Source organism: Galleria mellonella, unplaced genomic scaffold, assembly GCF_026898425.1.
Source record: "Galleria mellonella isolate WM207_F2 unplaced genomic scaffold, CSIRO_AGI_GalMel_v1 utg132, whole genome shotgun sequence".
Classification (NCBI taxonomy): Eukaryota; Metazoa; Arthropoda; class Insecta; order Lepidoptera; family Pyralidae; genus Galleria; species Galleria mellonella.
In genome coordinates this window covers 623,547-647,409 of record NW_026441989.1, presented here as the reverse complement: position 1 = coordinate 647,409, position 23,863 = coordinate 623,547, and the positions used below count along the sequence as shown (strand labels likewise).

The window sequence follows — 23,863 nt, the reverse complement described above, 5'->3', positions numbered from 1 at the left end:
ATCGATGATTGCGTCGGCTAATGTATTATTTTTGGATGCTAAATATTCAAATGTTAAATTTTTAATAAATTATACTTAAGAAGGTATGGAAGTAAGCACACAACTAGTATTTTTTAATGAATGAAAATGAAATGGCAAACCCCACCTGTGCTATCGGTATACGCTGGCGGAGTACTAATGACAGATAATAATTAAAAACAAAAGAGTTGACCCATCGTGACGAATTTAACAAGAAATAACCATGATAATTTTCAGGGGAAACCATATGGTTGACATGGGTTTTAAGCCCCCCCATTACTAACAACCCATTTCCCACTATAGATGTTATTATATACTAATTGTTGATGTGTGACCCGCAAATGTTGTTTTGTCCCTTACTACCATCTACCGGCTCTTGTTTCTCTCTCTCTTTGGAAGGAACAATGCATTTTTTTGTTGAGTAGTTTTGGAGATTAGCATAAAAAACATGATGACACGTGATTTTTATATATTAAAATAATAAAATAGTAATTAGACGATATCTGTGCATAGAAAATACTAAAGAAAAATTTATTTTGAGTGATTGTTTTAATAAAAGTGGTTAAAACCAAAATTTTACAATTAATGGTTTTATACAAATTAATTTAATCTGTATAAAACCAACAATTGAAAAATTTACTTTAACAAATTTTTAAGTCCTTAACAATTTTTGTCCGTGTTTGTCTGTTTATCGCGGAATGGTCCCGATCAATTTAAATAGTCAAATTGATTTTGTCGAAGCGTTTATAGACCTACACTCTATCTAGATGCTATTGATCTAAGCGCACAGCATAGGAATTAATTTCAATCGAGACCGCGAACGTTATTGACTGGCGGCGGCGCGCGGTGCCCGGTCTACGCAGGCCGGATTACGGAGCCCGGCTCCCATGCCTGACAGTGGCATCCCAAGCGGCGCACATGCGCACGTATCAAATGCATTTAGCACCTTTTTGAAAACATCGCGAAATACGAAACACTTGCCTGCATTTCCTTTCGGATACATTCCAATGAAATACGAATCAACGTAGCCGTTCGGCGTAGTGGAATTGGTTTACTGGCTCAGGATAGCGCGGTCTACACACCTAACAAACAGTGACGCTCCGTAACATATATTTCTATAGAAGAATGAAATTGCCCAGACTGGATTTATGTAAGTTATTTTCGTTTTTATTTTATTAGATTCATGTAATACAAATTCATGTTTTAAAATAACAATATATCATTAATAATTACCTTTATTAATGAAAATCTTTAAAATTATAAAAACCTAAAAGGTAATTAAAATGTAGCAATAGTAATAGATATACGGTATTTATATATTAATTAATATGTGAGTAATAAACACATTTATAACGATCCGGTTAGCTCAGCAACAAAAGTGGCCTTTTTCCAACAGGTGTGAAATGCGAAATCGAACCAAGGTAAATATTTATGAATTGCAAACATCTAGTTATTTATACCGAGGTATAAAATGAAAACGACTAGTTTTTCTGATATCATACACTAAATTGCTACTATTCCTGAAAGAATAAGATGTTTTTCCGGGGTAAAATTTAATTCATTCCAAATTTACAGAATTTCACATGCATACTTTCTTTACAAAATAATCACTACCATTTGTTACCAACTTCATTAGTCTATTTTGATGTTCTAGAAGCATGAACCTTTACACTAATACTCATAGATTATTTTCATACTGTCCGTGTGACATGAAACTATGATTTAGGTCTCATACAAACCGCCTCATCACTAAATAATTTTTTTTTTAAACTTTTTTCAACAATGAACCGCTAAATATGTCACTAAGCCCAAAACTCGAGACTGGCTGGTCAATTCGACGATTTTTTCCCCATTAGTCATTGAAATCTAAGAAAAGTTCTTACGAAGACAAGAATTGAAAAAATTCTCAGAAAAATCGTAAAAACTCGTTTTTGTTTTGCTCATACAAACTCAAATCTAAAGCTTTTTACTGAATGACATCAACTGGCTTAGTCGACAATCAGCCAGTTAATAATATTAACAAAAAATAAGATTAGTAGGCAGTACGAGATTCCAGAGATTAATCGATACTATACTTAACTCTAAAACTATTTTTACCGTGTGGTCCCGGCATAGAATAGGCTACCTATTCCTTTACTATGGGTGTCGTAAGAGACGACTAAGGGAGGACGAGAGATGGGCAGCAGCGTCCTTCTTAAAATATCTCCAAAACCTAACTACGATTGCCAATCCGTCTGCCAAGCGTGGCAAATACTGACAAAACCCCCCAAAGGTAAGGCTTATGTTCAGCAGTGGACAGTTAAAGACTGATATGATACTAAACTCAACTGGACAGCAGCATCCTTCTTAAAACATCATCCAAGCCTAACTATAGTTTCCATACCGCCTGCCAAATGTGGCAACTATTGCCGAAACCCTCTAAGGGGAAGGCCTATGTTCAGCAGTGGACAGTTGGTGGCTGATATGATGATGATGACTACACTAAACTCGCATACTTTGTCTACACCAGCCTTTGCCAAAGTGGGCGATAACACCCCCTTTGTGGGCACTGCAGGCCTAAAGGGGGGCGGTAAGAGACCCAGAAAAAAAGGGAGTGTTGTGTAGAGGCTTAAGGGGTGACTTGTTGATCTTGTAGTAATAGTCGTTTTTTAAGTAGGTGAAAAAATGGGGGCGCTAAAAAATAATTTATTCTCAGAGTGGGCAGTAGACAAAATAAGTTTAGGAACCCCTGGTCTACACAAAGCGCTATAGCAAACGAATACGTTATTATAGCATTAAACAAATTCATACAGTAGCCGCGGAAACTGCTTGTTAATAATCATACATGCCTATTTTTCCATTATTAGGCCGTATCGATTAGTTGAATCGGTCATAATGTCAACAGAGGCCATGCAGTAGCATTGTGCTCGTGCCAGGTTGCTTTATTTAGAATTTACTTCATAAGGTACGAACATAAGGATTACGGTTATTAATTTTGGTAAAGTAATACAAAATTTTAAGTATTGTAAGGTAACTAGAGATACAAATCACAAAGACGTTACAGATTAACTGTTTGTTATAATATTTTCAGCCTTGCTAATATTATAATTCTGAATGTAAGTTTGTTTGTTTGTTACGTAATAGCGCCTTAACGGCTTAAGTAATCACCATGAAATTCTGTATTGCATAGAATGGGGGCGGATATATGATACTTTTATCCCGGTAAGTAAACATATTTTAGTCACGTAGACAAAGTCGCAGGTAAAAGTTAGTAACGAATAAAAACCAGGCCTCAGTTTTGCAAAAATTACTGCATAAAAAATATTATAAGTAAGTTAGGAGATATCTTAGATTATCACGAAAATTTTTTAAACAGATAAATATCTGTGCACTGAATTTCAATCAAAAATGCATTCAGTCGTTTGAATAATAAACATCCAAATGTCTTTAAAAAATTTCATAGCCTACCAATACTAAAAACGTGAAAATTTTGAAATTATTTATTTATTTCAGGCAAATATACAGATTTAACAACACATGACAATTACATTAATAAAATAATTTATCACGAAATATAGTTTGTATAAAATCTTAGTACAAGTGAAGAAAACACAAAAAAAAACAATACTATCGAAAATTACAGCAAACATGCAAAAATTTGAATAACCAAATCAAACGAAATTAATTACATTTTTTAACAGATAAATTATAAGTACCAAGATTACAATTAAATATTATAAGCATATATACATAACGAAATAATTTCAATTTATTTTATCGCAAAAAAAGTTATACCCACACTAAAATAAAACAAACACTTTTTACCCTTAGCGCAGAAAATCATTTATATAAATTTCAAATTACCCACTCACACATTCGGTGTGCTCAATAGAGCGAAGCATTACTTTACGCCGGATCAGCGATTAATGCTCTACAAATCGCTAATCCGGCCCCACATGGAGTATTGCTGTCACTTATGTGCTGGAGCACCTAAATACCAGCTTGAGCCTTTCGACTCGTTGCAACGACGAGCTATGAGAATTGTCGATGATCCCAGGCTTATAAGCGGTATCGAACCCTTAAGTCTTAGGAGAGATTTTGCCTCACTTTGCGTGTTCTACCACCTGTACAATGGATTGTGCTCAGAGGAATTGTTCAATATGATGCCTACAGCCACTTTCTACCATCGTACGGCTCGCCATCGACAGGGAGTTCATCCTCATGTCCTACAGCCTCAATGGTCGCGTACTGCGCGGTTTCAGAGATGTTTCCTCCCACGAACACTCAGGTTGTGGAATGAGCTCCCTGCCGAGGTTTTCCCAAGACTACAGCATGGGGTTCTTCAAAAGGGGGGTAAAGAGGTTTCTTCAGGGTCGGCAACGCACGCGTAATACCTCTGGTATTGCAGGTGTTCATAGGCTACGGTAACCACTTACCACCAGGTGGCCGTATGCTTGTTTGCCACCTCAGTGGTATAAAAAAAATAACCATTTAAGACTAAAGGAATTAAAAAAATTGACAGGTAACCAAACAGACTGACGGACGACCCTCTTTTTGTTTTATTATAGTATCACGAATCTTAATTTAGTCAATAGAGAACCTATTAGATTAAGAATTTATTAAAATAATAGGATTATTAAAATAATTTGTCATCAATGAATCAATCGAAATAATATTTTTATACAACTTAGAATGGCAAACAAGCTGACGGCCCATCTTATGGAAAGTGGTAACCATTGCCTATAGACATGAACAGTGCCATGGACATAACAGAGTATATATTTGATTTATTCATATTTAATAAGTTACGTAGTCTATTCTGAGGTACGGTGAACTTTTGTTAATTGAAGTTAAAATCGATATTATGACTTTATAATTCTAAGCATATATATACATATTACGAGCATAAAAGTATTTGTTTGTCACCTCTTGGCCATAAAATTTGATGTACGAATATTAAATGGGATGGATATACCCATTACATACCCATTACACAGACTAACTCACTAAGTAAAAACTAGCATTATAAAACCAAATTCTTTCTACCCTATTTCATACTAGCTGTATCCCGGGATTTCACCCACGTGTATTAGTAAGTACATAAAGTATCCTATGTGCTAAATTAGAATAAAATCTATCCGTTGTACCAAATATTCAAATCCATTTAGTAATTTTTGTGTGGAGACAACAGCTGAATTTCTTACTCAGCATAAATTGTATTACAAACTGGACGGTAGATTAAAAAAAATACTATTAAAAAAGCTTGTAATTGACTTTGCTTGAATAAAAAAAAAAAATTATTGTTTTTATTAACGTAACGTCCGTCCGTCCATCCATCCCCACAAACTTTCGCATTTATTTTATTATTAGTAGAATAGTCATATAATATAATATAATATAGTCATAATCATTAGTCAAACTTATCTCTCTCAAACTAAATTTATAATAATTTTACCTAAAATCTATAAGAAATTTAGTTTATATTGCTCCTCAGAATAAAGATTTTTCTGCGACATCAAATTGAAATTTTAATTTTAGAAATAGGTTTAAAAAAATTACGACTCAGAATCGGCTCCATTGTCAATGAAATGTGTAATTTCCGACCTACATACAAATGAGTTCATAATTGCAGTCCCAAAATAGTGCCTAATACCCGCACTAGGTACGTAGGTACCAACTACCAAGTGTACATAATTAATTTTACCTTCAAATAAAATATTGGCTGCAAAGTATTCATATTATGCCTATTTTAATGACAACTGTCATATCTCTCACTCTCTTTAGTGATAGATATCTACCACTACCAATGACGAATGTAACTTCTATGTTCAGTAATTAATTTGTTTAGTAAAGGAATGTTTAGTACCAATTTTTTCAGAAAATTCATTTCATTTAATGCATCCTTCCCCATAAGAAAAACCTCCTGTATTTTTACGTATATTTTAACTAAGAACTAGCTTCTCACATATTTATTTTCAATTTATGGAAAACTTAATTTCCTCGTATAGATAAAGACGCTTTCTTAAAAACGGACAATGCGACTACATCAAGTACCCAACAAATTTTGCAAATAACTCATTGTTAAATATTTCCAAATATTAATTTATAAACAAAGTTGATTTATATAATCCAATATTAAGTATATCTAGATGTATTAATACTTAACAAAAGAATATACTTTGTAACTTGGAAAAAACCGTGGTCCTATATGAACTATAAAATAAGCATACTATTAAATATATTCTAAAAAAGTATTATGCATTAAATCAGTTATGCCTTGTCTCTGTCTGCATGACCAGGACTTTTTTTATTTATTGAGTAAAGTAAAAAATAACTAATATCCTTCTCTATACCAAATAGTTCTTCCGATTGAACAACATATGGTGGCAAAGGAACACTTATATTTTCTGGGTTTATTCCCTATATGGATTGAAGTAAAATTTATCTACCAAAAGTATTAGAATCTAATCTATACTGTGTAGTTCTAGTACTAAATATTAAATATTCAATCGTGACATAGTAACAGGCATGTAAATATCTTTACAATCTTTAACATTTATAATATTAATAAAATTAATAAAAAGCTAAAAATATTTTAGTATCAACTTATTACTAACAAGCAATGTAGTAATTAATTACCTTATAAATTACCTTTCAAGTTTCACAAAGTCTCTTTAATCCTGAAATGATAGCCCGTCATTTACTTACACTGTTATTTGTATTTAGATAGGCAATAATGAATGAAACACTGTGCCTACAGTAACATGATGATTATAAAAAATTGTTTTCATGACCTTCCACAATTTATCTCCGTATGATCGTTTTTCCGTTCTTTTATTCTTCACTGAATGAGAGTATCACAATATTCGCAATACAATGAGGATGTGTGCTTTTGTAATAGTATGTATACATACATTATTCATACAAATGTATAAATTTAACCAGTAATTTTTAATTTACTTAAATAGCTTATTTTTATATGCCACTTAGAAAGGCAAATAAGCTGACGGCCCACCTGATGGAAAGTGGTAACCGTCGCCTATAGACATGAGCAGTATCATGAACATAACACAGTATAAGCGGATTGGTAACCGCAGTTTGGCTTTGAATATGTTTTAAGAGGGACGGGCCCATATCTCACCCTCCCTTAGTCACCTTTTACGACACCTACAGAAAAGGAAGAGGTAGCCTATTCTAACTAACCACACGGCAAGGAGGGGAAAGGGATTGTTAGTAATATACCCAACCAGGTCGACCTCCTCGCGGTTCCCCCTGGAAACTATCATGATTAATTCCTGTTGAATTCATCATGATGGGCTAACTGGTCTGTTTTCATTCTCATCTATCACCCTTCACTGGTGCTCCGCCAGCGTATCCCGTTAGCGCAGGCGTGATTACCATTCCATTTTCATCCAATAAAAAAAAACCACACGGCAAGGCTCAACATATTTTAATTAATGTTCTTTATTTCATTAAAACATACAGTAATAATAACAAATACAATCAATGTAAATAAAGATAAACTTACATCTAAAAGAGATATCTTGCAGACGACCAAACACAGTAGCATAGGAAGTGATGAGTGGGTGATGAGTAGTGCCAAACGAAAATCTAAACAACAATAATAAGTATTTTTATATTTTACAAATCATTATACTTATATTTTGTCATTTTTCGACTACTATTAGAACGCTCCTCCATAAGAATACTGATGATTCCCATATCACCTTGTATCATAATATAGACTGGCGACAAACTTCAACCTGGGGACCAGAACAGATATAATTATAATGCCTTTTTCATACAAACTTCAGTACTTACAATAAACAACGTTCTTAACGTATATTACACTCCGCAATGCGTTACAGTGGGTTTTCCGCTTCGAAATAACCATTATCTGGGTATTTACATCATACTCACGTACACAATCCTCTTATTCCTCAAGAGTATTAAGGATATTTCCTGCATTGAAGTTTAGGAATTGAGAAAATACATTACAAATTAAAATATATAAACTTTTTAGGTAAATTTTTAAGGAACGTAGAAATTTGTATTGATCCTCCTAACAAATTTATGAATATGAAATGTTTGTAAAGGTGTTTGGATGTTTGATACGCATGGCTTTACAGATAATAAAAAAATTGCATAATTAGATTGACCATTATTCCAGATTAACATTCAGAATATTTTTACCTATTTCATGACGGAAAATAGGATACAGATACGTAATTTTTTAACAACTTCAGAAAGCAAGATATTCCAAATTCAACTGTATTTTTGGAAATATGTCACACGATCTTCGCTAATTCTGAACCAATTATGATATAAAACTCATGTTAAATATTTGATTTGCTATGTCTAAATAAAAATTTCTTTTGCTATTTTACTGCGTCCGAAAGAACAGTATTGTATAAGTTTACAGAATCTCTCTTCAAAGCATATTAATATGTTCGCACGTTACATAACAGATACTATGAAGTCTGTTAAATTAATTACTATTTGACGCAGGTGGCTATCAATTGCAGGCACTCTGTTCCCGACCAAGTAACTCATTGAGATGTTGAGCATTCATTTAACAATAATGAAGTGCTTCTGTCTGGTTTAGTCACTATATATTGGACGTCAAAGTAATCAATTAGACGATGTAAATTGTGCTATGTCTGCAATATTAAATTGGTTTACATGTAATAACCTATTATTAAATTCCAGCAAAACAAAGTGTATAAAATTTACACTTCCTAATGTAAGACTAATAAATACACAGTTATTGCTTAATGATGAAATAGTAAATTTTGTTAATGATACAGTTTTTTTAGGTATAACAGTGGACTCGAAATTACAATGGGGGCCCCATATTTCAAAATTGGCCAGTAGACTCAGTTCTGCTGCATATGCAATTAGAAGAATTAGACAATTAACAGACGTGGCAACGGCTAAACTTGTATATTTTAGTTATTTCCATAGCATAATGTCTTATGGCATACTGCTGTGGGGTAAAGCAGCCGATATAAATACTATATTTGTTTTACAAAAGAGAGCCATACGTTCTATTTATGGTATGGGTTCGAGAGAGTCATTACGTCAGTGCTTTAAAGACTCAAATATCCTCACAGTTACTTCACAATACATTTATGAAAATATTATGTATACACGGAAGAACTTAGAGAGTTTTAAAAAACTCAAAGACTGTACAAGTAGAAACTTACGCAATATAAATAAGCTTATTTTACCTAAATGCCGTCTGCACAAAATCAGTAATTCATTCTATGGTAATTGCATAAGATTTTATAATAAACTGCCGGAATCTGCATTAAATCTGACAGAGAGGCAATTCAAATCTTATATTAAACAATTTTTATGTAAGAAAGCCTATTACAGGATAGACGAATTCATAGATGACAACATATCAAGTAAATAATTAGTTTATTAGCATACAACGTTATAATTTTATTTTCTCATTGCTTTCTTGATTTAATTGATTAATTTTAGAAATATGAAAGCGTAGCGGTTTTTTGTATTAATTGCCGCATGCATTCTTATGTAAAATGTGAATACTATAACTATCAGATGGCAATTGTGAGTAGCTTTGACGTGGTCTAGTGTTTTGAGTAGTCATGCTCACTAAAATGTCCAGACTTGTGGCGGCGTGGTGGGCCGGGTCATTGGGCTCCCTAAAATATGGTCGAGCGCAGTGATGGCTGGCTCATCCGTCATACTCGTGAACGGGTGCTGCTTGTAGGGACTGGTCTGCTCTAATCACTATGACTGATTTCCTCTTATTAATTGTTTAACCAGTTGGTTATGTATTCAATATTTTTTTCTTTTTGAGTATTTAATTGAATTAGTGCTAATTGGTGGTTTGTATTCACACAATTAAACTTGAAAATGTAAAGTAATAATAAAATTATTTAAAAGAGCAACACGCAAGTTTCTTGCTCGTTCTTCTTGTGATGAGACAGCTTTCCGAACGAGCGGTAGATTAAAAAAAAAATGTAATGACTTTTCAAAAGTGCTTCAATGTAAGTTTATTTGAATAAATGATTTCTATTCTATTCTATTCTATATAATCTAACCTTACTCCTATATCACAGACTATCCTACAGACCCGTAGCAACAAGTTTTCAATTTAAACATTGTCTGTGCGGCTGCCTTGCTCATGATATGTCACTAACCGAGTACAATACGACAATATTAGTGCAAACGACATTTGTATGGTCGTGTCCACTGATGATTATGCACAATATTTCTGTTGCTTCCTTTTTATTGTGATCTAATATAGCCAGAGAGATCCAAGCAAGTGGGTACATTGGTGACTGACCTCAAGAAATTTAATAAACCAGGTTGGTTCGAGCATGAAAAAGGAATGGATGTCAAAACAGATATACAAATGCGAAAATGGTAAAAATTCCGTAGTGAAAACCCACTTGTTGGAGAAGACGAGTTAATACTACCATACTCCTATATCATGTAAAACTCCACAATGTTCTACCTCCTCGTCATAATGCCATGGGTTAACTTTAAATTTCATCGTGAACCAAGCGCTATTAACCCTCTAACAGGCCCCTCCTACTCTTGTGGAGAAACCTGTTCCAGTTTCCCCTCACGTGCCCTCCAAAGGTACTCATGTAACAGTAACAACAATAAGGAATATATACAATGCACCTGCACTGCTCGTGCTACTATACTCGTATTGGGGGGAGAGATTGTTAATAATGCGGACTACCAGTTCCATTGCTAGCAACATATCCTGTCAGGTCGACCTCCATGTGGTCCTCCCTGAAACTATCGTACTGAATCCCAAGTGTATTTATCACGATGGGCTAACTGATCTGCCTTTTCATTCTCACCTGTCATCCCTCACTGGTGTCCCGCCAGCGTATACCGTTAACGCAGGCGGGGTAGCCATTCCATTACCATCCATTAAAAAAGAAAAAAAATCTATATTCGTATTGAACTGCACCTATTACTCAAGTACCTTACCCACTCCAGATATTCTTTTTTTACAACACAGGGTGCAAACGAGCATACGGCTCACCTGATGATAAGTGAGATAAAAAAATTTACTAACACAATTAGTATTATGTCAAACCAAATATTTACTAAAAACCTAACACTATCGTATTATGTATGAGTACAATCCAACTCTCAATCGTCCATGATTACCTAAAAGTCATAATAGTGTGGATACTGACACCACTAAGTCATATGTTTTCGATAAACTAAAACGACTAGTGCCATATTTGTAAGTTATAATGAAATTATAAATATCTGTATTGTAATACACTACGATAGATTTAAAGAAATCTAAAATCGAGGCCGAAAACTATTGTTTTTTGTTTTGGAGTTAGTAGATAATTAAATAATGGAATTAACTGCGCCTTTAATGAAACATGGGCATCATACAACTTCAATCATTTAGGTATGTAATATTTTCTGAACACCGATATTAATGAAGACTCTGTAGATAATTATTATGAGACATAAAACTTTGTTTATTGAATCATGTGTATGACATTGGATTGCATTCAATACTTTCATTTTATCAAAAAATCCTGAGCTAAACTTTGATTAATGTCGATACCGTAAATAGAACGCTGTAATTTTTTAGGGTTGTCACACAACAACATTGTAATTATATAGATAGATTCCAAAAAAATCATTCAATATTTTTTTTATATGATTTTATATATGATACTGTATATCATAATTAAAGTTTTACTGCCATTTCTTATGGTATTTTATGGTAAAACTACTACATCAATCAAGTGAGGACAAAATCAGATCGGGTAGACCATATTGTCCATTGAGTCCGCGTTGCAATCAACATAATAGGGTCTACTGATAGCACTATTGCTATATAAGCCTATTTTTCGAAAGATTCCCTCTTTCTTTAATAATAAATGTTAAATTCCATATTCATATTTCTTATTTACTATTTATATAAATAGTTCATAAGAAAGAGTCAACCAAAAAATATTACAAAAATCTTTTTTTTTTAATACAATATATCAAAGTGACAACCTTAGCGGTTCCCGAGACATGCGGTTGTTGTAATCAAACGAGCAAACGACGTAATAATACGTATTCGCTAATAGTCTGAATGACTTTATTCATCGCGTGTGACGCTTATTCTGGCCACGGTCACGTGAAACAGCTGCAATACTTACTTAAACTTCACGCCATATCACTTATAGGATTATGCAAAGGTACCAAACTACCAAAAACCTCTATCCGTGCAATCTCTCTTGACTCATGAGTCATATTAAACAATCTTGGTCCAGAGACTCTGGACTCATCTTAAATTTATCTCGATCTAAAGGTATTTAGGTCGCAGTTTTTTGCACTTACAGTAAAACATACTCATATATCTACAAATGTAACTAAATAACTTCCACAATTCTGTACCATTATTAATTTCATTATTAACTTCCCTCGCGTAATCGGGATGTATATATTTACCAGAAAAATTTGCCGTCTTCGTCGCAAATACATGTCTACAGGTACCAAAAGTTTATAACGATTTATTTATCTGTTAAGATGCTAAAAAAAAACAAACACATAAAACTCATCTTCTCATTCATAATTATAGTAAATAGCTATAAATTGCTGCTTCGAACACGTGAATCAGTACATAATGTAACTATTTTTTAACGTCTGGAAAATGCTTTATGCAGACCCGTACACCTTATGGGAGGTGAATGGATACTGTGGGATTCAAGTAACGCAGGGGTGTACCCACCAAAAACCAGACGATATACCCTCAAGGTGCCATATGTCGGAGACATAGGTTCCATCGCTTTCGCACTCATCACATCTTCGACGGCACATAATGTAACTTATGCTCAGCACATAGGAGAGATTATATATAGGATTTCTTTTTATACCACAAAGATGGTAAACAAGCATTTTGTCCGTGTGATTATTCACGGTTACTGTAGCCTATGGACGTCTGCAACACTACGAGTGTCACGTGTGCGTTGCCAACCCTGAAAAAAAACTTAATATACGCTTTTTGAAAAATATTGTAGTCTCTTAGGAAAACTTCGGCAAGGAGCTCATTCCACAGCCGGAGTGTTCGCGGGAGAAAATTCCTTTGAAACCGCACTGTACGTGACTATTAAAAGTATAACCTACCTATGTCCCAAATTTCATTCAAATCTGTTGAATAGTTTTTGCATAAATAAACGTCCATCCTTACAAACTATCGCATTAGTAATAATAATAGGGTATCATATTATATTATTTACTATGATTTGTTTACAGCAATGCAAAAAAAATCATGCAGACCAGTAATGCTCGGTCGGATGTGGCAGGCAAGCAGACGAGCTCTGAGGCTCGATCACTCTCCACCACATCAGTTTGCCTGCTGCCAGTGGCAGAACGGTCACAAACCCTCAACTGGATACCTCATATACAGGTAAGTTTATCTATTTATTTTACTCCAGGTCCTTTACCGTATAGGCACAGAAAACCAAGTGCCTAAAGGCTTGCATAAACCTAGATCCTTGTAAATATCTCTTCATTCACTTTTATAATTGTCTTATACATATACGCCGATTTCCAAGAATGTGGAAAATCTTCAAATAATATGATCTATCTAATTATTACTTTAAGTTTCCTATAATGTCTACGTTCTTACAGTTTTGCATTCTATAGTATCTGTTTCATCACACTTTCATCTTCACCCAACCTTTCCATTTACTGAAACCAACATAGCCCAGTCATGCCCAGTGCATTATTTCTCATTTTATCACCGACGCTACAGTCTACGAGTAAATAACTCAAACCACTACTTTCCAAGCTTATTGTTTATTATTTTTTGGGTTCAAAAAAAAAATTTATGTCGACCACATGATTTCTCCTGTCGTTAGTGGCAGAAAGGTCAAAGACCTACAATTGGATACGTCGTATACATAGGTACAGCCTATAAAGACTGATACAAATACATTATGAGTAATTACGAGTAATTTCTTAGAATCCTTCATCATTGCCATTTTTAAACTAAAAAGACTGTTAATTAAGTTGTTGATGGCTTGTTTTCAGATGGCTGGTATTCTTGACTGTAATATGCATCGGTGTTGCAAGTTTCGCATGCCAGCGACTTCCGCGGCGTTATGAGGGGCCCCCAGTGAAGATAAATTATTTCAAATGGTTCATTTACTTCACTAACTGGGGGTTCATGTTAATTGCAATTCAGTCTGGCCTTGCATTGGCCGTTGTTCATCGGTATAGAAAAAAAGCTTACAATTTCTGTAAGTATGAACATGTTTAATTGTAATACAATACGTAAATGATACTTTTTATCTATCTACGAAGATATTGCTTAGCAATAAGACCGCCTTTTGTACTACACTATACTTATCAAAAATTTTTCAACGAGTTCTATAATTTTGGTGCAATAACAAATAAATAAATAAAATTGTAACATATAATTATCTTCAAATATTATTAACGTGCTTACGCAAATCTACGCGGAAATTTTGGAAAATCTACGACTACTTTTAATGAATTAATCCAGAATACGTGAAATCTATTGTTATGAATTTAAAATTAACCTGCATATTGGGAAATATTTTGATATTATTAAGTTTTTCTGACGATATATTTTACATATTGATGGTTAACGAATATCCACATATTGTGCAATTTCCAAAGTTTCTTCTGCAATGTGAAGACCCTCGTATGGGTGCGTCGCATCTACTAGTTAGTCGAATGTTTGCCTTGAGCGATGTCCGAGACGAATCAATTAATTTTAAAACGTACCTATCCATGATCTCGTGCCATTGTTTCACGTACACAACATAGCTGCCATTTGCTATTTAATCAACAGTCTATCGTATCAACTGTTATTATGGCATTTATAGATTCAGGATAGGCGGGAATATTTCTAAACCGCAACAATATTAATATAACATTTATCATTCCTTCGTTGTTATAAATTTACTTATTATTATTTATTTCATTTAAATAAATAAGTGTATTAAATCATTTAAATTCAGTGTTTTTGTCAACCAAGATAAGTGGAGATATACATTTTTATTTTTATTTATTTATTTAAGGAACACCAACAGCATATTGCATTATAACATATAGGTATAACAAACATTAAATATGATACAATATTAATGCACATGCCTATTATAGGTATTCACAGCATTTACTTTAACATAGTTATACAGTGCGAGAAAATGAAGTACATTTGAAAAGAAATGAGAGAATGATTTAAAATTACAAGTACAAACATATTGAACCTTTTTAATATGTTTTTACAGTTGCGAACCTCTCGTATATAGAAAAATAGGTACCCTTTTACTTATTTTTAGTTTTTTTCTTAATAAGTTTTTTTAGGATTAAAAAAGTATGTGCCTTAACTGGAAACGTATTGAATATGTAATATAAAAAACCTTATTATTTCTTTTACTGCATTAAAAATAACTTTTTTAAACTAAAAATAAGGTAATTGAAAATTTCTAGATAATAATATGGTGAATGATCACGTGGAATCAGTTATTTCTTGTTTTGTCAGTAAGCAAATGTATTTTTATATATTTTTCAAGACTGTTTACTGTATTGGTTAATTGTATTTAATTCGATACGATTCAACTTTAGATTAGTTAGTCGAATGCCTAATATCGGCATTCAATTCAACTTATAGACAGGGGTCTAACGGGTCAGAAACTGTCGATTGATACAATTTCGCATCAATTAAGAGAAGCAGCCGGCTCGCAAGTCTTGCGTTCTAATTGTCCTTATTGGTTCCCAAATTATTTCTCCGTCTGTCTGCTATTGACTGTCTCGGCAAGAAATAAAAACAAAAAGTTAATTGACTATCATCACAATATATAAAACGGACAACATTACGAGTCAGTTTGTACCTAACAGTTGTATTAATGTCTTGATAATGCAGCTTACATACCTAATAACATCCCTAGTATGTGAAAATTATTTTTTTAATGGATAAAAATAAAATGGTGCACTGAGTTGCCTTCATTCTCACTTATTATCCTTTACTAGTGCCCCGCCAACGTATATCGATAGCGCTGATGGGATTGCCATTCCTTTATCATCCATTAAAAATAGGCTGAAAGGATTTAAATGACATTTATTTGGTACATATAGATATGTACACACAGACACTTTATGTGCTAGTTAGTGTAATATAAATACCATTTAAATGTATTTAATTATCGACATTTTTAACATTTACAGCGTACGAGGAAGACGACGTGTTAACGCCACGGCGATCCGCCACACCGCTGCTGTGTCGGATGTATTGGCTCTCACACAACGTCGCCACAGACCTCGCATTCGTCATCACCCTTATCTACTGGACACTCGTTTACGATCCTAGTACGTGACTTCTGTTATACTAGTAAACCAGAGGGAAACTTTATACAAAAACTGTCTGCATGGTTACCTCTATCACATACGTGTTTCTGCCACGAAACAGTTGTGTTTGCATATCTGCTTTGATTTGAAGAGTGGAATATCTCTGGAAAATTACAGGGTACATAACATCAAATCAGAAATGACAAAGTATTAGATATGGCCATACTTAAGGATTAAAATGCCATGAATGTACAGTCATATTGTAATCTGGGATGCCATTGATGCTGTTTATTTCTATCCTGGCGACCGTGATCATTGTTCACTAAGTAGACTATTAACTTCTTTGCAATCTAAATTACCTATATGTATAAAAAAAATATAATAAACTCACTCGATCTTTGCTATCAAGTTGGCAGGAACTAGAGCATTAAACTTGCTTAAACCTTAAGCGCTTACATAATTTTTATTTGAGTCCCTTAGTTATAAGATAATGACTAGAGGGAAAGAATCTAATAATATTTTTTATACCACTATAATGGCAAACAAGCATACGACCCGTCTGTTACTATATGTAAAAACGATAAACAAGTCTAAGGACATGAAAAATACCACGAACTTCACCAGTACTGTGAGATCATTCCTCAAATATTGATATTTTTGAGAGTTATAAAACTTTGCCTTTTTTTATAAATATTGCACTCATATTGGAACTAACACTGGTGGAATACCAGTGAGAGGCTATAAATGAGGTTAGAGTGAGGTCAGTTTTCAAAAAGGACCGCATTAAAGTGAACCTGATTAGCATATTGCTGGCAATTAGAGACATTAAATACGTAATTACCAATATCATTGTTTGTAATTACAGAGTTACATGACATCAACGCTCTGAATCTCCTCGTTCACGGCGGGAACTCCTTGCTCATGGTATGCGAGCTGTTCGTAACAGCGCACCCTCTGCGGGCTGCTCACGCGCTGTATGGCTCCGCTGTTGGCCTTGCGTATGGTGTATTCAGCGCCATCTACTGGGCCCTCGGCGGCACCGACCGGTTCAACTTGCCTGCCATATATCCTTCTCTCAATTGGGATAAGCCTGGTATGTTTTTATCTACCGTTAATAACTGTTCTAAACTTTAAAGCAAGGCAAACCCTTCTGAAAGTATTCTAAAAATTGGGGCTCGTTAGCCTAATTATCTATTCACTTGCACTTGTATTCTTACAAGTATTAAAATTATTAATTTTTTTAAAATGAAAATTTATCTACATAATCGTATAGAAATAGTGTAAAACTCGTTATTAATTATATTATACATGATATTATTGCTCTAGGAATAAATGGCAACCCTCTTCGAATAGTTTTTCATCTGTAGATATTTCAGAAACCTAATAGTGTTAAAACAATGTTGGCAATTAAGACCACAAATAATTTTGTCTAAACCTGCTTATCTGAATTTTAGAAATCAACCATCCTTTAGTAATACCAACTTTGCCCATTACGTGGGTAGTTGATCATTTATTAAATTCAGTCAACGTTAAATTAAAGTCACGATGCAGACCGAACACGCAACATTTAACTGTCAATGTCAAGATCGCATCTGTGTTTAACGTCAATTAAATAATTAGTGGTTCTTATAGAGAAGGAACACATAAAATGGATATCGCGCCGATCCCAAATAGTATAATAGTATGCTGGGCATATTTCTCAATGCCATCTAGTCCAAAACTAAACAGAGCGTGTACTAAAAGGCATCAAGAAACTAATAGACATACTTAAATTTAAATTCAAATCATATTTATTTAAATAGACTTATTTACAAACACTTTTAAATCTATTTTATGAATGCAGGGTTCAGAAAGTTGTTATCTGTCGAGAAGAGTCCGCAAGAAACTCAACAGTTACTCTTTTAAATCTCTGTTAACATTATGTGTATTTATTTAAATGTACTATATTTAGAATTACACGGTCGTTAAAAGCCCATGCATGATGGACTAACACCATGCATATTTCAGATTCAAGTAATCGTTTAGTATGTAATAGGCTTTGTTAAAAAAGTGTTTTTAATGACAGTTTTAAACTTATTAAAAGGCAAATCCTAAATATCCTTCGGTATCTTATTATAACATTTAATGCCCATCCCGTCCCATTAAAGACCTATTAACTTTTTCTAAACGATACTTCGGAACAGCAAGTTTGAATTTGCATTTTTTTTATACAACTTAGAATGGCAAACAAGCTGACGGCCCACCTGATGGAAAGTGGTAACCGTCGCTTATAGACATGAGCAGTACCATGGACATAACAATGTATACTGTTTCGCCCATGATACACACCATGCGTTGCCATTCCTGAGGACTCAGATGTTATTCCTCTGTACCCAATAAATTCACGCCATATTCCACCCTTCAAACCGAAACACAGCCATGCAAACACAACTGCTTTACGGTTAAAACATATTTGTTAAGATTATTAAGATCGCTTTTTTATTTATATTATAAATAAATACATACATAAAAATAAATATACTTACTCCCGAATACAAATGTATTGTACAGGGAACAAACCCAATAACATGACAAACATAAGTTTAAAAAAGGATTAAGTCTAAAATCGATATTGACATGCCCAGATTGCAGTCAAGTGTTGTCCAGCTGATTATTCACAAAGATAAAGTAATCATGACTATGATAATGATGGTTCTAGGTCCAGCCTTCGGGTTCGTGGCTGTATGTGCCATGGTGCTCATGTTCGTCCACGGTTGTGCCACTTGCCTGGTCGCTTTGCGGTTGAGACTCGCCGCGCGCCTGCGACCCACGCGTGTTCAGAGCGAACACCTCACACTGCCGACGCACTGAGGGTCCAGAAAACGTGTATAGGTTAATTTAATTCTATAGTGTTTCCTTGAATCTAAGTGCGTGTTTGACACTAAATGATCGTGCTTATTAGGTATATAAAATGTAGATATTTTATTCAAATTACAAAGTTGAATTTTAAATAGGTACCGCAAGTGCGACAATATAGAAATATCTGAACCCATGAAATTTTTACATGTGAATATCATATAAAGTTCAAACAATTAACAAAACAGCATTAGAAAAATGTTATGTCTATACTACTTATTCAGTAATTATAAAAAATAATATGGCAAGGATGATTTTTATAGAATTTGACATGCTTGCGACATCTATTTAAATCTATATCCATGTTTTAAGTAGAGTTATTCTACTAAGCATAATACTGCAAACTGCAACGGTGAAAAGGTATCTACATGTAAGAATGTGAGGTTAGATAAAACTTTTGCATGAGACGTTGGGCTCGTGAACATAGATTATTACATTCGTTATGCTCGTGAAAGTCTTTAATGTGTTATCTCTCAAATTACCAACTAGTTGTTAGATGACTATCATGCATTCCTGTTTTTCAATTATCTTCTTATTTCACAGACTTATTTATATATTATTATTATATAAGCCGTTAACTGTCCACTACTGAATATAAACCTCCCCCATTAAGGGCAGTTTGCCAGTAATTCACAAAATTATATATGTCAAATTTCGAATGAGACAAGAATATCAAGTCAACAAGTGTTCACGTCCGATTTATATTCAGGAGATATACAGGGTGAAGTCAAAATCGTTAGTATCTCTTTACAATATATTAATCATCAATCATAAATTTGAATAAAGGTAAAGCCTTTCGTACTAAGGTGTCAGCTGGACGCGTCTGTTTATACAAGAGGATCTTTCTACGACAAATTTTTATTTGGGTTATATTGTTTAGTCACCCTTAAGCCTTAGGAGATATTTTGCCTCACTCTGCGTGTTCTACCGCTTGTAAAACGGATTGCGCTCAGAGGAATTGTTCAATATGATGCCCACGGCCACTTTCTGCCATCGTACCGTTCACCATCGACAGGGAGTTCACCCTAATACCCTACAGCTTAGATGATCGCGTACAACGCGGTTTCAGGAAAGTTTTCTCGCACGAACACTCAGGTTATAGAATGAGCTCCCTGTCGAGGTTTTTCCAAGAGACTACAGCATGGGGTTCTTCAAATGAGGGGTAAAGAGGTTTCTTCAGAGTCGGCAACGCGTGTCTAATACCTCTGGTATTGCAGACGTTCATAATCTACGGTAACTGCTTACCATGAGGTGGACTGTATCCTTGTATGCCCCCTGAGTGGTATAAAAAAACCCTGTATGTTTAATGGAACATATATTGTATATAAAAATAAATATGTCCTCAACATATCTAATCGCACAATATAAGGAATGTATATAAAATATTGTTTGTAAGACTTGAAAGATATTAGAATGTCGTAAGTGCAAGAACAGCATTTAATTAATATATCAGGTTAATGCAATAATACTCTCAATAAATTGTAGTTTAACAAACTAAAATATAATTAATTGTAATACTAAAACTATTTTGTAAGAAACAAAAATTGTTCAATGTTATCAGACTGAACTATACGGAGCTTTTTCAGCTCGTGTTATTAGATGCTAAGCTAGATTCATAGATCATATACATCTAGATATAGCGTTGAGTAATGAATAATGCCCCAAAAATAATCAGTCAATAATTTTTATTACTGTAAATTCAAATAAGTAGGTACTTTATCCCTTGTTATGATAAGTGAATTGTCGAATTCTACGACACGAACTGTTATTATAATAAAAACTAAACTAGGCAATTAGGTAAACAAAGTCTATTTTTCAACAAATAAAAATTGATATCTTTATTTGCTTGAATACCGATAACTTTATCGAAGATTCGGAAGGCACTTTATCTAGATGTTATTGATCTAAGTGTATTAATAAGCTTTGCCTAAGAAAGGAAGGAATATGAAGGAATAACGTAGCAAGTATAAATATAGACTATAACAATAGATGGGTACAAAATCAATCCATTGTTTAATTAACTGAACAACTTTTTCCAATTTCAAGGTCGATTTAAGCATGATTCAATATTACGTTCGTCATATGTCGAATACGGAACAACCCAGTTGTTTTTTTTCGAACAGTTCCGTGTAGAAAGTTGTTCAGATGTGAATAATTACCAATGGAATTGAGCTTGAATATCCTTTTCGTTACATCGTGTTTAAGTATGTGGAATGAATGAACAGTATTAAATAGGCTGTTGTTTTAATTAATAAGTATAGAAATGTTGCCATTTAAAATGTAAATTTATTTACAACTGATCTGATTTAGAAATGATCACACCAAAAACAATCTTGATAAAATATAACAAAATTGGTGGCATAATCTCCATAATGTAGTCTATATAATAATTTAATTTAACAGGTCCAAATATAATAGTAATTAACACTATTAAGCTGCAGAAAAGGCTGCAAGCATGATATCTGCGATACTAAACAACCAAAAAAAAACAACAAAATATCTAAACATTTTGTTAGTTCCTACTCGATTCTAAAATTACTAATAAATTACGTACTTTTAAAGTCACTAACGATACTTTACTATCTGGGTTGGAGAATTGAGTAGGCGAACTTAGTATTGTGTTTATAACAAATATTTACGATGCAATTCTACTGAAATAATTACGAAGCAATAATGTGATTTTTATTTAGTAATAGTAATAATAAGATATAGTCATTAATTCGTATTAATTGTCTATTTCTACGTATCACATTTATCAATTTATAAAATCATACACAGTTTAAATTACTAACCCTGTATCTCTACATGTATCTGAAACTATCGAAACGGCACCTTTTAAAAAACTAGAATTGTGTTTAAAAATTAGAATTAGAAGGAACTGAAATACACAATCAAGGCACCAGATCATCATGGTGAAATGTATACTTTTTTTACAATACATTAATACATTACTGCAGTTTGTTTCAATAGAACATACTAAACATGTAGACGAATGAATCATTGTCCCGACCTTAAGACAGTCTCCCTTAGTGGTACGTATAATCAATTAATAAACAATCGATTGTATATTGCGATTTGTTTCTGTGATATTTCAACAAAAATTGCTTACCTTTTCATTATATTCTACTGTAACAGACTGTAAATAGTATATATTAAATACCTACATTTGTAATTATTATATACGATATCATACAATATACACATGAGTACAGTGCAGGTGACAGGTCTCAAATTATAAGAATTAATTTAATAAAATGTGACATGTGGTTTTAACAAAATATTTAATCGTGAGAAACTATCAGCTGTGATTATTAGATTGTCTTCGACCCCAAAAATCTGATTCTGTTCTACCGTTAATATGTCGAGTATAACAGGTACTCAGTAATTCGAGTACCCTATATACAAAACTCGAATGCACAATATATACAGATTTCGATTACTTTGGTAGTTATGGTACTCGAATACTACATATGTGTTTATCATTTTTCTGTTTCTGTTTCGACATTTTTATATATATATTTTTTTTTATTTTATTTATTGTTAAAGAATATAGTTAAATAACGACATAATTAAAAAAGAAAAATTATTAGATTACCTAATTGTATTACTTTCATAAAAATAAGTTTCATAATCAATTTTAAAAGTACTCAAACCTGATAAAGTACTCGAATTACCCGTATAAGTGTTCGAGTACTTGTCCGAATATTCAGACCAAAGTCAGAATTCGATTCTTTTTAACGACTACCTACTAAAATACTTGAATACCTGACAAAGGTTAATTTAGCATAACACTAGCAAAACTTAAAATATGAGCTGTCGCCCGCACCGTTCTACATTGTAGAGAGTATTTATTATTCCCCTTTTATTTTCATCGTATATTGATATATATTGATGTGTAATAAGAATGACTGTGATGTGTTAAATTATGAATTAAGAATAATGTGCGACCGCCTTTTATTTTTAATTTCCAACAGAGTTAAAGGTTCTTTTTATGTGGTTGTAAAGTAGATGATAATGCCTTAGTTTATTCTATATAAGATTTATATAAATACCTACATATATTATACTGCAAATATAATAAATGCAATTTGAAAACATATTAATTTCTTGTAAAATTAAAGTATAATATAATATTAATTAATAATTAATTAATTAATAACTGATGGTATTTCTTTTATGTATAGTATTTATTGATTTTTTTTATTTGTCTTAATAATAATAATTCCGATTTTTTTATGCTTATCTGCTATAACCTATACAATTTTTATGAATATTGATTGTGTGGTAATATTACAGAATATGTAATAATACTAATACAAAATTGGTAATAATTAATTAATAAACTTTATAATCAAATACATTTCACTGTGAAATAAATCTTAATTTGATACAATGAACATTAAATGTAAAATAATAATTGATGTATACGTATATTACATCTGTTAAAAGATAAACAGATTTAAATATAATAACGTCCATTATTAGGTAATCGTGAAGTATATTTATTATATACTTACCTACCTACCAGTGGGAACATTTATATTAGAATATTTAATATCGACGTACTGAGTACGTTATCTACTTGTTTCTAGAATAGTTTTGCTTGTATGTAATGATTATAATATATTATAATGAACAATTA

General features: G+C 32.9%; 1 protein-coding gene across 1 annotated transcript; it reads left to right on the top strand.

Annotated features, from left to right (window-relative positions):
* Window positions 1–839: 839 nt before the first annotated feature.
* Window positions 840–23,863, top strand: LOC113518405 (protein rolling stone-like). Its single transcript, XM_026903312.3, has 6 exons — window positions 840–1,168; window positions 13,261–13,414; window positions 14,041–14,249; window positions 16,207–16,347; window positions 17,192–17,419; window positions 19,025–23,863. The coding sequence occupies exons 1-6, from the start codon at window positions 1,144–1,146 to the stop codon at window positions 19,174–19,176; spliced, it is 909 nt and encodes a 302-aa protein (XP_026759113.1). The 5' UTR covers window positions 840–1,143; the 3' UTR covers window positions 19,177–23,863.

Excerpts from the sequence above, each read along its gene's own strand:
- LOC113518405 (XM_026903312.3), top strand. The coding sequence starts at position 1,144 with ATGAAATTGCCCAGACTGGATTTAT. Across the intron at positions 14,250-16,206 it reads AAAAAAAGCTTACAATTTCT|CGTACGAGGAAGACGACGTG; the intron begins GTAAGTATGAAC and ends TAACATTTACAG. Across the intron at positions 17,420-19,024 it reads TCTCAATTGGGATAAGCCTG|GTCCAGCCTTCGGGTTCGTG; the intron begins GTATGTTTTTAT and ends TGATGGTTCTAG.